The sequence below is a fragment of the Oncorhynchus mykiss genome, chromosome 6 (genome assembly GCF_057628025.1).
Source record: "Oncorhynchus mykiss isolate SJ-2025 chromosome 6, ASM5762802v1, whole genome shotgun sequence".
NCBI lineage: Eukaryota > Metazoa > Chordata > Actinopteri > Salmoniformes > Salmonidae > Oncorhynchus > Oncorhynchus mykiss.
The window spans coordinates 26,580,719-26,593,233 of NC_143027.1; the positions used below are offsets into that span (position 1 = coordinate 26,580,719).

At 40.6% G+C, this 12,515-nt stretch overlaps 2 protein-coding genes across 2 annotated transcripts; both read left to right on the plus strand.

The window, feature by feature from the left end:
• The first annotated feature begins 57 nt into the window (after positions 1–57).
• LOC110525613 (transmembrane protein 127) lies at positions 58–3,276 on the plus strand. Its single transcript, XM_021605893.3, has 4 exons — positions 58–191; positions 567–846; positions 928–1,092; positions 1,499–3,276. Exons 2-4 carry the CDS (start codon positions 603–605, stop codon positions 1,807–1,809), a joined length of 720 nt encoding a protein of 239 aa, XP_021461568.1. The 5' UTR covers positions 58–191; positions 567–602; the 3' UTR covers positions 1,810–3,276.
• Positions 3,277–9,456: 6,180 nt separating this feature from the next.
• Positions 9,457–11,644, plus strand: LOC110525019 (uncharacterized). The gene is made up of 8 exons (XM_021604980.3): positions 9,457–9,506; positions 10,022–10,261; positions 10,357–10,398; positions 10,539–10,635; positions 10,747–10,939; positions 11,063–11,166; positions 11,249–11,305; positions 11,390–11,644. The coding sequence occupies exons 1-8, from the start codon at positions 9,458–9,460 to the stop codon at positions 11,523–11,525; spliced, it is 918 nt and encodes a 305-aa protein (XP_021460655.3). The 5' UTR covers position 9,457; the 3' UTR covers positions 11,526–11,644.
• The last annotated feature ends 871 nt before the right edge of the window (positions 11,645–12,515 follow it).

Below are 12,515 nucleotides of genomic sequence, written 5' to 3' on the forward strand. Positions count from 1 at the left end.
CCAGTAGGTGGCGGTATTAACAACAAATGTACCTTGGTCTGGTGTAACATTAAATCTAAAAAGAAGAAGTGATGATGAACAAGGAAACAATTTTACAGGAAGATAGCTAGTTACTTGGCTGCCTTTTGTTTTTAGCGTAATATCGTTAGTATGCTTCCTCCTTTGGGCGTTTTAGATTACTTGAACAGATTGTGAGTATCATGTCTTCAGATTTGATATATTATGGGTGTCAGTTCACGTTACAATTTGTTTGAAGTAAATCAACTAGGATTTTAGACTGCTAGCTAGCTTCTGCTGCTAACAGGCCTACGTCGAGGTCTGAGCTTTGTAGCTAGCTAGACTGAAAATTATTGTTCAATTTGTTTTGTTGTTGAGTAATTTAGCTAAGAGATTACGCATTGTGAATAGACTTAAACCTATTTATTTGACACATTGTTACCAGTTGACCTACACTAACGTTATCGGTTTTAGTTAAGTTAGCTGATAATTTCACAGACAGAAGGACGCTTTGTCAAAACAAAAGCTGTCTGTCATTTGAAGACTGACTTAGCATAGCTATAAATCAGGCACTGACTCCTGGTTGACGGCCAAGTGGGAATTGGATGACAATGTATGCACCACCGGGTACCACTGTCCCCGGAAGCCGGCGAAGGAGAGGGGGTACTGCACTGCCCAAGCAGCCAGAGCGAAGCCTGGCATCTGCCCTCCCCGGAGCACTGTCCATCACGGCTCTATGTACGGCCTTGGCCGAACCAGCTTGGGTCCGAGTTCATGGAGGGACGTGTCCCAAGCAGGAGCTTGGAGTGGCTGATGTCCTGGGATACATTGACCCAAAACTTCTGGAGGGTAAGTAATGATTTTGCCAACAGTGGCTCAAAGCACCTACTACCTGTGGTTTGTGTTAACTATCACCAACTTCTTCTTCAGATTATTGTGTGAACTCCCAGACCATCTTGCTGCTAAGGGTCATTGCTGCCTTCTGCTTCCTGGGCATCCTATGCAGCTTGATAGCTTTCCTTTTGGATGTCTTTGGGCCCAAGCACCCTGCCCTCAAGATCACCCGCAGATACGCATTTGCCCACATTCTCACAGGTATGAATGGATTTGGGCCGTGGACAAGAGAGGAAATTAGCGATTCAGCTAAAGTTTAACAACGATTTCAAGGCAAAGTATAAACTAGGGCTGGTATGATACCAGTATGGCAATATTTTTCCTATGGCAAAAATGGAAACACAAAGCAAACTTGGTCCTTTAAAAACCTGCTGTATGTAAATATTGTGTGCTATAGCTTGGAAAATAAATACATGTGACTCTGGATGACATATTGATGTTTGTTTCCAACGTTAGGGCTGTTTTGCTAAATAAGTTCAAAATAAATGGTTTTGTTTCTCTGCCACGATACTAATGAGTATCACAATAGTGGCCCTAGTAGAAACAATGGAAATCAAATAATCCCTTTCCTTTTTCCCCTGCCTGCTCTTTCTTTTTGTGGTTTTAGTGCTGCAGTGTGCCACAGTAATCGGGTTCTGCTACTGGGCCTCAGAGCTCATCTTGTCGCTACAGCAGCAGCATAAGAAGTACCACGGATCACTCATCTATGTCACGTTTGCCATTAGCTTCTACCTGGTGGCGGGGGCTGGCGGCGCCTCCATTCTGGCCACAGCTGCCAACCTGCTGCGCCACTACCCCACAGAGGAGGAGGAGCAGGCTCTAGAGCTTCTCTCAGAGATGGAGGAGAGCAGTGAAACATATCCTGCCGATTATGACATTGCCAACCAGTTCCAGCCGCCTCCTGCATACACGCCTTAATGTAGCCAGCCCGGCCACTTCTTTCTCTTACATCCATGCTTCTCTATGAGCACGTCTATTGGCCTTGTCTCAACACCTACAGATATGTGATCCAAAAACTGTACCCAATGGATATTCTCTGCAAATACTCTGCTTTCTATAATCAACATTAACACAAATGGACACACTTATTTCTTGATTGTGGGTGCTTGAGTGCATGAAAGCTTCCTTTTACGGTGGCAGAGATTCAATACTTGATTCGTGTTTTCACCACTGAAGCTTGGCTTTTAGGAATTTGCATGTATATGTCATTAAGGACTTGACCCTTACATGTAAAGCAAGAGAAACTGGCAATATATGGGGTGTTATTTTAAGAACTGTTATACGGTTTGGGTCTACACCTGGTTTATTGAATGATCAGATATGGCGTGAGACTCAACATAGTGTATGACAGTGTTTTAAGTCATGGCTTAACAAAGGTCAAGTTCGGAAGTTTGGGCTTTCGAGAGTGTGGCAGTAGTATTGGGCATTGGTTTGAAGTGTTAAATGACCGCTTAACATCGATCATTTGAGTGAAGTCTTTTGACTTGCCTGCCATGTGATTATAATTGGACATTTTATCAGTTAAACCTGAAAGGCACCGAGGTTAAACACACTGAATTTTAGACATTTATTTCTCAATTGAAATGGACCATTATTTATTAACTGTCTGTCCCTGCCTGGTGTGGTAACTTTTTTTTTATGTGAATGCAAGGCACTGTTTTGCATTTTATTTAGTCTTAACAGTTGTGCAGTTCTGAACTTGGAAGTCAATAGGTTTTCCATATTAAGTAAGATTGGTTAGTCACAGTAGTAGTAAAAATAGTTATTTTACATAAACATGGCCAGTGATTGAGGCCCAAATTGTTATGAAAGTAATTAATGGAAAGCCATGAGAAATGTAAAGTTTCTCATGGTTTTGAAATGTACGTTATTCACATTTTTCAGATGTTGGACAAATAGAGGAACATTATTTTCTCTTTTTAACAACTGTCAAAAAGGGTAGTATGCCATTGTAGATGTAGACTCATCCTCTGTCCACAATGCATTGGTCATTTCATAAATTCAATCATTTCACTCAAATGTATCCAACTGAATGACAACTTTTTTATTTGTACTTTGTGATTACTTAACTTGAGTTATGTGTGTTGTCTGTGCATGAGTTCTTCCCCCTGATCCTCAGGATTGTGAGAATCTTATTGAAATCTTTTGGGATGGAATACTTCACACAAGTAATCTCAACTTGTGTTAGGATTCAGCCTTTTTTTCATGTGAATAATAATCTAGTTGTACAAGTGATTTGTTGCTCTATTGTTTATTTTGATATTGTTTCTTTTATTTTAGCCTTTCTGCTTTACTTTTCATAAGTGTGTAGAAATGTTAAGTAAAATATTGTGGACAGTTTATATATAAAGCTGGTCGTATTCTAAATAAAAAATAAATGTCCAATTTTGTTTTAACTAATTGCATTCAATCTTAGAACTAAAAATGAAGAGATTCATTCCAAAACGCGCTATATATATATATATGCAGTTTCAGAAATGTTGGCCAATTAGCATTTTTTGGTTTAAAGAGCTTATGAAAGAGATTGGTGTATATTTTTTTCCCCATATTAGTATTATTAAACAAATACATTTCACTAAATGGTTTCATTTCAGAGGGACAATTTTTGCAAAATTATATATGTCCAGAGAAAAGTGCTGCAAGGTTTTACACAGTCACATGTTTTAAAGAACTATGCAATTGAATAATACAGTAATATGAGATCTGTATGTAAAATATACAAGATATGAACATTCCATTCCAGCTAAACAATGGATCTAAGCTATAGTGTTTTGCGAGACAACCAATTTTTAATACACACATCTGGAATCAGTGTTGTGGAAACTACTCTGAATAAATAGTTTACCAAGCTACCAATTACTTCATACAGGAAGAAGTTAAGCTACACTAAAGCTACTCTTAAGAAAAAAAGTTTACTTAACTAAAGTTACTTAGAAAAAAATCTAATAAAATGTATTTATATAGCCCTTCGTACATCAGCTGATATCTCAATGCAATGCAGGTGTAGAAGCACGGTGGCTAGGAAAAACTCCCTAGAAAGGCCAAAACCTAGGAAGAAACCTAGAGATGAACCAGGCTATGAGGGAGGGGTGGCCAGTCCTCTTCTGACTGTGCCGAGTGGTAGATTATAACAGAACATGGCCAAGATGTTCAAATGTTCATAAATGACCAGCATGGTCAAATAATAATAATCACAGGAGTAAATGTCAGTTGGCTTTTCATAGCCGATCATTAAGAGTATCTCTGCCGCTCCTGCTGTCTCTAGAGAGTTGAAAACAGCAGGTCTGGGACAGGAAGCACGTCCGGTGAACAGGTCAGGATTCCATAGCCACAGGCAGAACAGTTGAAACTGGAGTAGCAGCTCGACCAGGTGGACTGGGGACAGCAAGGAGTCCTCATGCCAGGTAGTCCTGAGGCATGGTCCTAGGGCTCAGGTTCTCCGAGAGAGAGAAAGAAGTAGAGAATTAGAGAGAGCATACTTAAATTCACACAGGACACCGGATAAGACAGGAGAAGTACTCCAGATATAACAAACTGACCCTAGCCCCCCGACACATAAACTACTGCAGCATAAATACTAGAGGCTGAGACAGGAGGGTCAGGAGATACTGTGGCCCCATCCGATGATACCCCTGGACAGGGCCAAACAGGAAGGATATAACCCAACCCACTTTGCCAAAGCACAGCCCCCACACCACTAGATGGATATCTTCAACCACCAACTTACCATCCTGAGGCCGAGTACAGCCCACAAAGATCTCCGCCATGGCACAACCCATGGTTGGGGGGCGCCAACCCAGACAGGAAGATCACATCAGTGACTAAACCCACTCAAGTGACGCACCCCTCCTAGAGACAGCATGAAAGAACACCAGTAAGCCAGTGACTCAGCCCCTGTAATAGGGTTGGAGGCAGAGAATCCCAGTGGAAAGAGGGGAACCGACAGCAAGGGCGGTTCGTTGCTCCAGAGCCTTTCCGTTAACCTTCACACTCCTGGGCCAGACTACACTCAATCATATGATGCACTGAAGAGATGAGTCTTCAGTAAAGACTTAAAGGTTGCGACCGAGTCTGCGTCTCTCACATGGGTAGGCAGACCATTCCATAAAAATGGAGCTCTATAGGAGAAAGCCCTGTCTCCAGCTGTGTGCTTAGAAATTCTAGGGACAATTAGGAGGCCTGCGTCTTGTGACCTTTTACGTGTAGGTATGTACGGCAGGACCAAATCAGAGAGATAGGTAGGAGCAAGCCCATGTAATGCTTTGTAGGTTAGCAGTAAAACCTTGAAATCAGCCCTTGCCTTAACAGGAAGCCACTGTAGGGAGGCTAGCACTGGAGTAATATGATACTTTTTTGGGGTTCTAGTCAGGATTCAAGAAGCCGTATTTAGCACTAACTGAAGATTATTTAGTGCTTTATCCGGGTAGCCGGAAAGTAGAGCATTGCAGTAGTCTAACCTAGAAGTAACAAAAGCATGGATGAATTTTTATGCATCATTTTTGGACAGAAAGTTTCGGATTTTTGCAATGTTACATAGATGGAAAAAAACTGTTCTTGAAAAAGTCTTGATATGTTTGTCAAAAGAGAGATCAGGGTCCAGAGTAACACCAAGGTCCTTCACAGTTTTATTTGAGATGACTGTACAACCATTAAGATTAATAGTCAGATTCAACAGAAGATCTCTTTGTTTCTTGGGACCTAGAACAAGCACCTCTGTTTTGTCCGAGTTTAAAAGTAGAAATTTTGCAGCCATCCACTTCCTTATGTCTGAAACACAGACTTCTAGCGAGGGCAATTTTGGGGCTTCACCATGTTTCATTGAAATGTACAGCTGTGTGTCATCCGCATAGCAGTGAAAGGTAACATTATGTTTTTGAATGACATCCCCAAGAGGTAAAATATATAGTGAAAACAATAGTGGTCCTAAAACGGAACCTTGAGGAACACCCACAATTTACAGTTGATTTGTCAGAGGACAAACCATTCACAGAGACAAACTGATATATTTCCGACAGATAAGATCTAAACCAGGCCAGAACATGTCCGTGTAGACCAATTTGGGTTTCCAATCTCTCCAAAAGAATGTGGTGATCGAGGGTATCAAAAGCAGCACTAAGGTCTAGGAGCACGAGGACAGATGCAGAGCCTCGGTCTGATGCCATTAAAAGGTCATTTACCACCTTCACAAGTGTAGTCTCAGTGCTATGATGGGGTCTAAAACCAGACTGAAGCATTTTGTATACATTGTTTGTCTTCAGGGAGGCAGTGAGTTGCTGCGCAACAGCCTTTTAATTTTTTTTGAGAGGAATGGAAGATTCGATATAGGCCGATAGTTTTTTTATATTTTCTGGGTCAAGGTTTGGCTTTTTCAAGAGAGGCTTTATTACTGCCACTTTTAGTGAGTTTGGTACACATCCGGTGGATAGAGAGCCGTTTATTATGTTCCACATAGGAAGGCCAAGCACAGGAAGCAGCTCTTTCAGTAGTTTAGTTGGAATAGGGTCCAGAATGCAGCTTGAAGGTTTAGAGGCCATGATTATTTTCATCATTGTGTCAAGAGATATAGTACTAAAACACTTGAGTGTCTCTCTTGATCCTAGGTCCTGGCAGAGTTGTGCAGACTCAGGACAACTGAGCTTTGAAGGAATACGCAGAATTAAAGAGGAGTCCGTAATTTGCTTTCTAATAATCATGATCTTTTCCTCAAAGAAGTTCATGAATTTATTACTGCTGAAGTGAAAGCCATCCTCACTTGGGGAATGCTCCTTTTTAGTTAGCTTTGTGACAGTATCAAAAATAAATTTCAGATTGTTCTTATTTTCCTCAATTAAGTTGGAAAAATAGGATGATCGAGCAGCAGTGAGGGCTAGTCGGAAGACTTCCAGTTTGGTGTGGCGCAATTTCCGTTCCAATTTTCTGGAAGCTTGCTTTTCAGAGCTCGAATAGTTCCTGTATACCAGGGAGCTAGTTTCTTATGAGAAATGTTTTTGGTTTTTAGGGGTGCAACTGCATCTAGGGTATTGCGCAAGGTTAAATTGAGTTCCTCAGTTAGGTGGTTAACTGATTTTTGTCCTCTGACGTCCTTGGGTAGGCAGAGGGAGTCTGGAAGGGCATCAAGGAATCTTTGTGTTGTCTGAATTTATAGTATGACTTTTGATGCTCCTTGGTTGGGGTCTGAGCAGATTATTTGTTGCAATTGTAAACGTAATAAATGGTGGTCCGATAGTCCAGGATTATGAGGAAAAACATTAAGATCCACAACATTTATTCCATGGGACAAAACTAGGTACAGAGTATGACTGTGACAGTGAGTAGGTCCAGAGACATGTTGGACAAAACCCCCCAAAATGTTCACTTCTTCCAAACTTCTTTGGTAAAAAATGTATCTAAATCTGAAATGTCATAGGGTACAAATTGCAAGAACAGAACACTGTAGTCAGATGTTAACTAAATGTGATTTTGCCTGTTACAGATGCAATATGCAGAAATCGCTATGCCATTTCCTGGTTGCTAAAATTCAAATAGTTTGCCTAATTAAAAAAAATTCTGACAAAACAAGCATAGTGTAGTGTTGAAATAGAGCATATAGAACAGATCTAATGCTTCTTAGAATTGCTTTCAATGAGAGTGATATCGACAACTCACATTCCAAAGTGAATTTGCTCGGGTCGCAAAAAAAGTTACATATTGCAGATTTAAACACAAAGTGAGAATTAAGCTCACAAAAAGTGTTTCACGTGAGAATTAGGCAGGTCTGAAGAAAGAAAATTCTTACCTACCGTACGCCCATATTTTTTTTTTTGGGGGGGGGGGGGGGAATAGGGTAGTGTGTAGTTCCAGTAGTTAGCTATACCTCTACATGGCAAAAAAAGTAGCCTAATTAACTACTGAAAACACTACCAAAATTTGAATTTAGTTCCAACTACCACCAAGCTACTGCAAAATGTAATTAAATTACTAGTTGAACTACATGTAGTTTTACCACTGCCCAATAATGTCTAAAATCTATTAATTTAAAATCTGAGAAGAGATATTTTACAGACACATAAAGGTAGCTAGCTACCCATAAGCATTTATTTCTGATGAAAAAACACGTGAAAAATTGGTCTATATGATGTTTTGGAAATAAACTGTTACAGTGGAGGCTGCTGGGGGGAGAATGGCTCATAATAATAGCTGGGATGGAGTAGAATGGAGTGAAAGGAATGGTATCAAACCCATGAAAACCATGTTTTTAATACCATTCCATTTACTCCATTCCAGCCATTATTATGAGCCATTCTCCCCTTAGCAGCCTCCACTGCTATTCAAATGTAGGCTGCACACAATATTTATGCAATCATGTGTGGATGTCTTGAGCCATGTGTGGTCTACAGTATAATTAGGAATTAGAATACTAGAATGGACATGAACCTAATTATGATGGGATAAAGGTCAGGGAGTTGGTCAACCATGGTTTGTCTGTGCTGTGATAAGATATTGTGTAAAATAATGAATTTGAAGAATCTATCTGCACTATATGTTTGTTAGCTAGCTATCCAGACAGTTTTAGAGGAATGATTCCATACATTTTTCACATTAACTGCCAATATGCCAGCATTCCATTCAAACAATGCGGTCACAGCAATAGACTGGCTGAGATCAGTTGATAGGACTTGGGACAAGTTGTAGATGCAACAAGTACTGATATTTGGTACGTTCGTAAATTCACTCTGGAGTGCCAGAGAGCACTCAGAGTGCGCTCTGGGCGTTCGTATATTGAGAGCGTTGTCAAGATTGTCCGTTTGTAAATTCAGAGTGTTTCACTCTCGGAGTGTTTAGAGCGCAACCTGGAAGCTCCTGCCGAGGAGTAGGGTTGATCCGAGCGTTCTGACCTCACAACTGCAGTCAAGCACCCAAGCTAACTGGCTAAAGCTAGCTAGCTTGTAAGCTACTTCTAGACATAAATGAGAGAACACCTCACTCTAACCATTTTACTTGCCATAGCAGAGCTGGTTAGGCTGTTTTCATGGTATCCAGAGCGTTGGTGACTGTAACTGTGCTGCTGGCAACAATTTAATAACGTTTTTTTTGCCGATGTTTACTGACACCGGCCAAATTCAACGGGTGTTCAGCTTTCGTAAATGAATCAGTTATTCTGCGCTCTGGAACACTCAGAAGAGAGTCAGAGCGAATTTACGAACGCACCCATTGTCTCATATAATAGCACACACAGTTTTCCAAGAAAACAAAAATGCAGACATTTAGGGTATGTTTACATATATTTTATAGGATATTTATACAGAAAATGTGTATAAAACCTATTTCAACTGTATTTATAATTAGATGACAATATTTTAGGATGACAATACTTATATTACACAATTTCTAATATCCTGCCTTACTTTTATGTTCCTGCATAAATAAAATCAAGGTTATGCCTCTACTGCCATTTATTCCAATTTGAATGGTTTGGAGGTCTCATTGACCAATATGGCTGTCATTTTAACTCCATTCTGGAACTTTGAGGGATTATGACATTACCCCTCTAGTAATTTAACAGGACCTATGCTGACTGTCGGTCGCTATGGTAACGACTGTTTTGTTGACGGGAGGCACAATTGAGACATCAGGAAGTAAGTCGAGCAGTGCGGAGTCCAGTCTTTTGAAGCTGAAATTTTTAAGATAAGAGAAATGTCAGCATGAACAGCCTAATCAGGACCTATTGGCCTATCTGAAAAGTTACGTATTTTTTCATGATCGTGGTTCTCTGCCATATGTGGCTCTTGGTGCTATTAACTTAGGCTACCATGCTGCTAAGAGATATGTAGCCTAATTTTACCCAGTGGTGGGCTTGGACTGAAATATGTGCTGGTACTTGTTTAATTTGGGACGGTACTTTTTATATTTAGGTGAACGAACTCTGCAATACTTTTAAGCTAATATTCTATAAGAAGTGCACTAACTCATGCAGTGGACAATTTTAGGTACCGGTAGTTCACTACATTTCGGTGAGCTCCTGCCCAAGTCAAGCACTGATTTTACCATTTTAAAATGTCAAACATTGTTAGCCAGATTCATATATAGTGTCAAGTGGTACGTTAGCTAATAGACAGGCGTGTTGTATTTTCTACTATCATGTCAAAAAAAGCAGTCAGGAACCTGCCCCACTGGTCCCATGTCGGATGTCACCGAAAATTACCCCGTGACTGGCCACCCAATCCTCCACAAATGATGGACCCAGAAAGTTTAACTTTTCAATGCACCATGGATTCTGACATTAGACGAGTGGCATCATTGAAGAAGGATGTTTTATTCCTACAAAAACAGCACAGAGAAACACTGAGGAAACTGCATGAGGAAATCGAAGAATTAAAACGTGAAAATAAAGGTATACAGTTAAATGCATCATGAGTATCCTAGTAGGCTACTGTATTATTAAATAGTGTTGTAACAGCCCTAATAATTGATTTATTCAATTTGCAGAACTGCACTATCAATCGATAATGGAGCCACAACAATCTGAAGGTATGAGTAGGCCTATGCCTGATATTTTCTTCTGTAGTTTTTTTCCTCCCACACAATCATGTTATTGGGGAACAAATTGTAAGTGTCCCTCCCTATTGAAATGTATTCTTATACCCCCCCCCTTTCCTCTTGTGGTTTAGTATCTCCAAGATGCAGATCTCAAACACAACAGCCCAGCTACACAGAGCAGACCAGCCACCCTCTGCATGGTCTGCCATCTCCATCAGCAAATCTAAGGTAATCATCACACTTAACACCCATATAATATCTTTCTTACATATCATTAATAATAAAATACTTTGGTGGCAGTGTTGATTGAACATTCTCTTTATTTTCACTCGCATGCAGAGTGGATACAGCAAGCACATCTCATCTTTTAAGATCAGATTTAAATGCAAAATCAAAAAGGGGGTTGATCACATCCTTGCTTCCCCTGCGGATTGATGGTGGTCCATTTCACTCCCCCTATGCCCCCACCCTGCAGGAGTGTGAGGTCATCATCAGACAGCTCTGTAAAAACAACAACTTGCAGTCCCAGGAGGTAGGCTACAGAGAGGACCCTACTGTATCATGTTCTGCTCTCATTCCATGTCAGCATGTAAGAACACCATGTCACATTTAATCTTAGAATGTTAAAACTCTCTTCTCTCAACTTGTTTTTCAGCTGCTACGTGTGAAGGCCATCCTCAAAGACTTAATAGTCAACAACAAGAAAATGTCCCAAGAGGCTTACACACTGACCAAGGCTTACCCCTCTGATGCAGACAGGTGAAATAGCCTACAGAATTTATCAAAATGTTTGGAAAAACTCATCCCTAAAATAGTCTTCATATTGAATTATTTATTTCAGAGACAAAGACATTGGAATGTTTCCAAAACTACCTCTCAAGTCGCTGCCAAAAAAACTGTAAGTCAGTCATGCTATTTATAGTGTTATTAATGTGCTCCATGATATTACTTAAAATAAGCATATTATTTTTGCCTTCTGAAGGCCCCCAGCCCCGATTGGCATGAGAGAAAGAGTCATCTTGCCAGCCATCAAACAGAGCCTAAACTCCAGAATAGAAGAGAGGCAGAAGAAGGCACAAGCTGTGCTGAGATCCCGTCTGAGAAGAGTGGTGCAGTAGGACACAGCATTATCATCACAAAATATGCATCCCTCAGTTTTGAACTGAGTGTGTTGTCTGTGAATAAAGTAAAGGTGTCAAGTCTGTGAATGATACACTCTTGAGTTCCATCTCACTAACTGTTTTTTGTATTATTTTTTTTATTTCACCTTTATTTAACCAGGTAGGCTAGTTGAGAACAAGTTCTCATTTACAACTGCGACCTGGCCAAGATAAAGCATAGCAGTGTGAACAGACAACAACACAGAGTTACACATGGAGTAAACAATAGACAAGTCAAGAACACAGTAGAAAAAAATAGTCTATATACATTGTGTGCAAAAGGCATGAGGAGGTAGGCGAATAATTACAATTTTGCAGATTAACACTGGAGTGATAAATGATCAGATGGTCATGTACAGGTAGAGATACTGGTGTGCAAAAGAGCAGAAAAGTAAATAAATATAAGCAGTATGGGGATGAGGTAGGTAAATTGGGTGGGCTATTTACCGATAGACTATGTACTGCTGCAGCGATCGGTTAGCTGCTCAGATAGCAGATGTTTGAAGTTGGTGAGGGAGATAAAAGTCTCCAACTTCAGCGATTTTTGCAATTTGTTCCAGTCACAGGCAGCAGAGAACTGGAATGAAAGGCAGCCAAATGAGGTGTTGGCTTTAGGGATGATCAGTGAGATACACCTGCTGGAGCGCGTGCTACGGGTGGGTGTTGCCATCGTGACCAGTGAACTGAGATAAGGTGGAGCTTTACCTAGCATGGACTTGTAGATGACCTGGAGCCAGTGGGTCTGTCGACGAATATGTAGCGAGGGCCAGCTGACTAGAGCATACAGGTCGCAGTGGTGGGTGGTATAAGGTGCTTTAGTAACAAAACGGATGGCACTGTGATAAACTGCATCCAGTTTGCTGAGTAGAGTATTGGAGGCTATTTTGTAGATGACATCGCCGAAGTCGAGGATCGGTAGGATAGTCAGTTTTACTAGGATAAGTTTGG

Excerpts from the sequence above, each read along its gene's own strand:
- LOC110525613 (XM_021605893.3), top strand. The coding sequence starts at position 603 with ATGACAATGTATGCACCACCGGGTACCACTGTCCCCGGAAGCCGGCGA. Across the intron at positions 847-927 it reads TGACCCAAAACTTCTGGAGG|ATTATTGTGTGAACTCCCAG; the intron begins GTAAGTAATGAT and ends CTTCTTCTTCAG. Across the intron at positions 1,093-1,498 it reads ATTTGCCCACATTCTCACAG|TGCTGCAGTGTGCCACAGTA; the intron begins GTATGAATGGAT and ends TTGTGGTTTTAG.
- LOC110525019 (XM_021604980.3), top strand. The coding sequence starts at position 9,458 with ATGGTAACGACTGTTTTGTTGACGGGAGGCACAATTGAGACATCAGGA. Across the intron at positions 10,399-10,538 it reads GGAGCCACAACAATCTGAAG|TATCTCCAAGATGCAGATCT; the intron begins GTATGAGTAGGC and ends CTTGTGGTTTAG. Across the intron at positions 10,940-11,062 it reads ACAACTTGCAGTCCCAGGAG|CTGCTACGTGTGAAGGCCAT; the intron begins GTAGGCTACAGA and ends CTTGTTTTTCAG.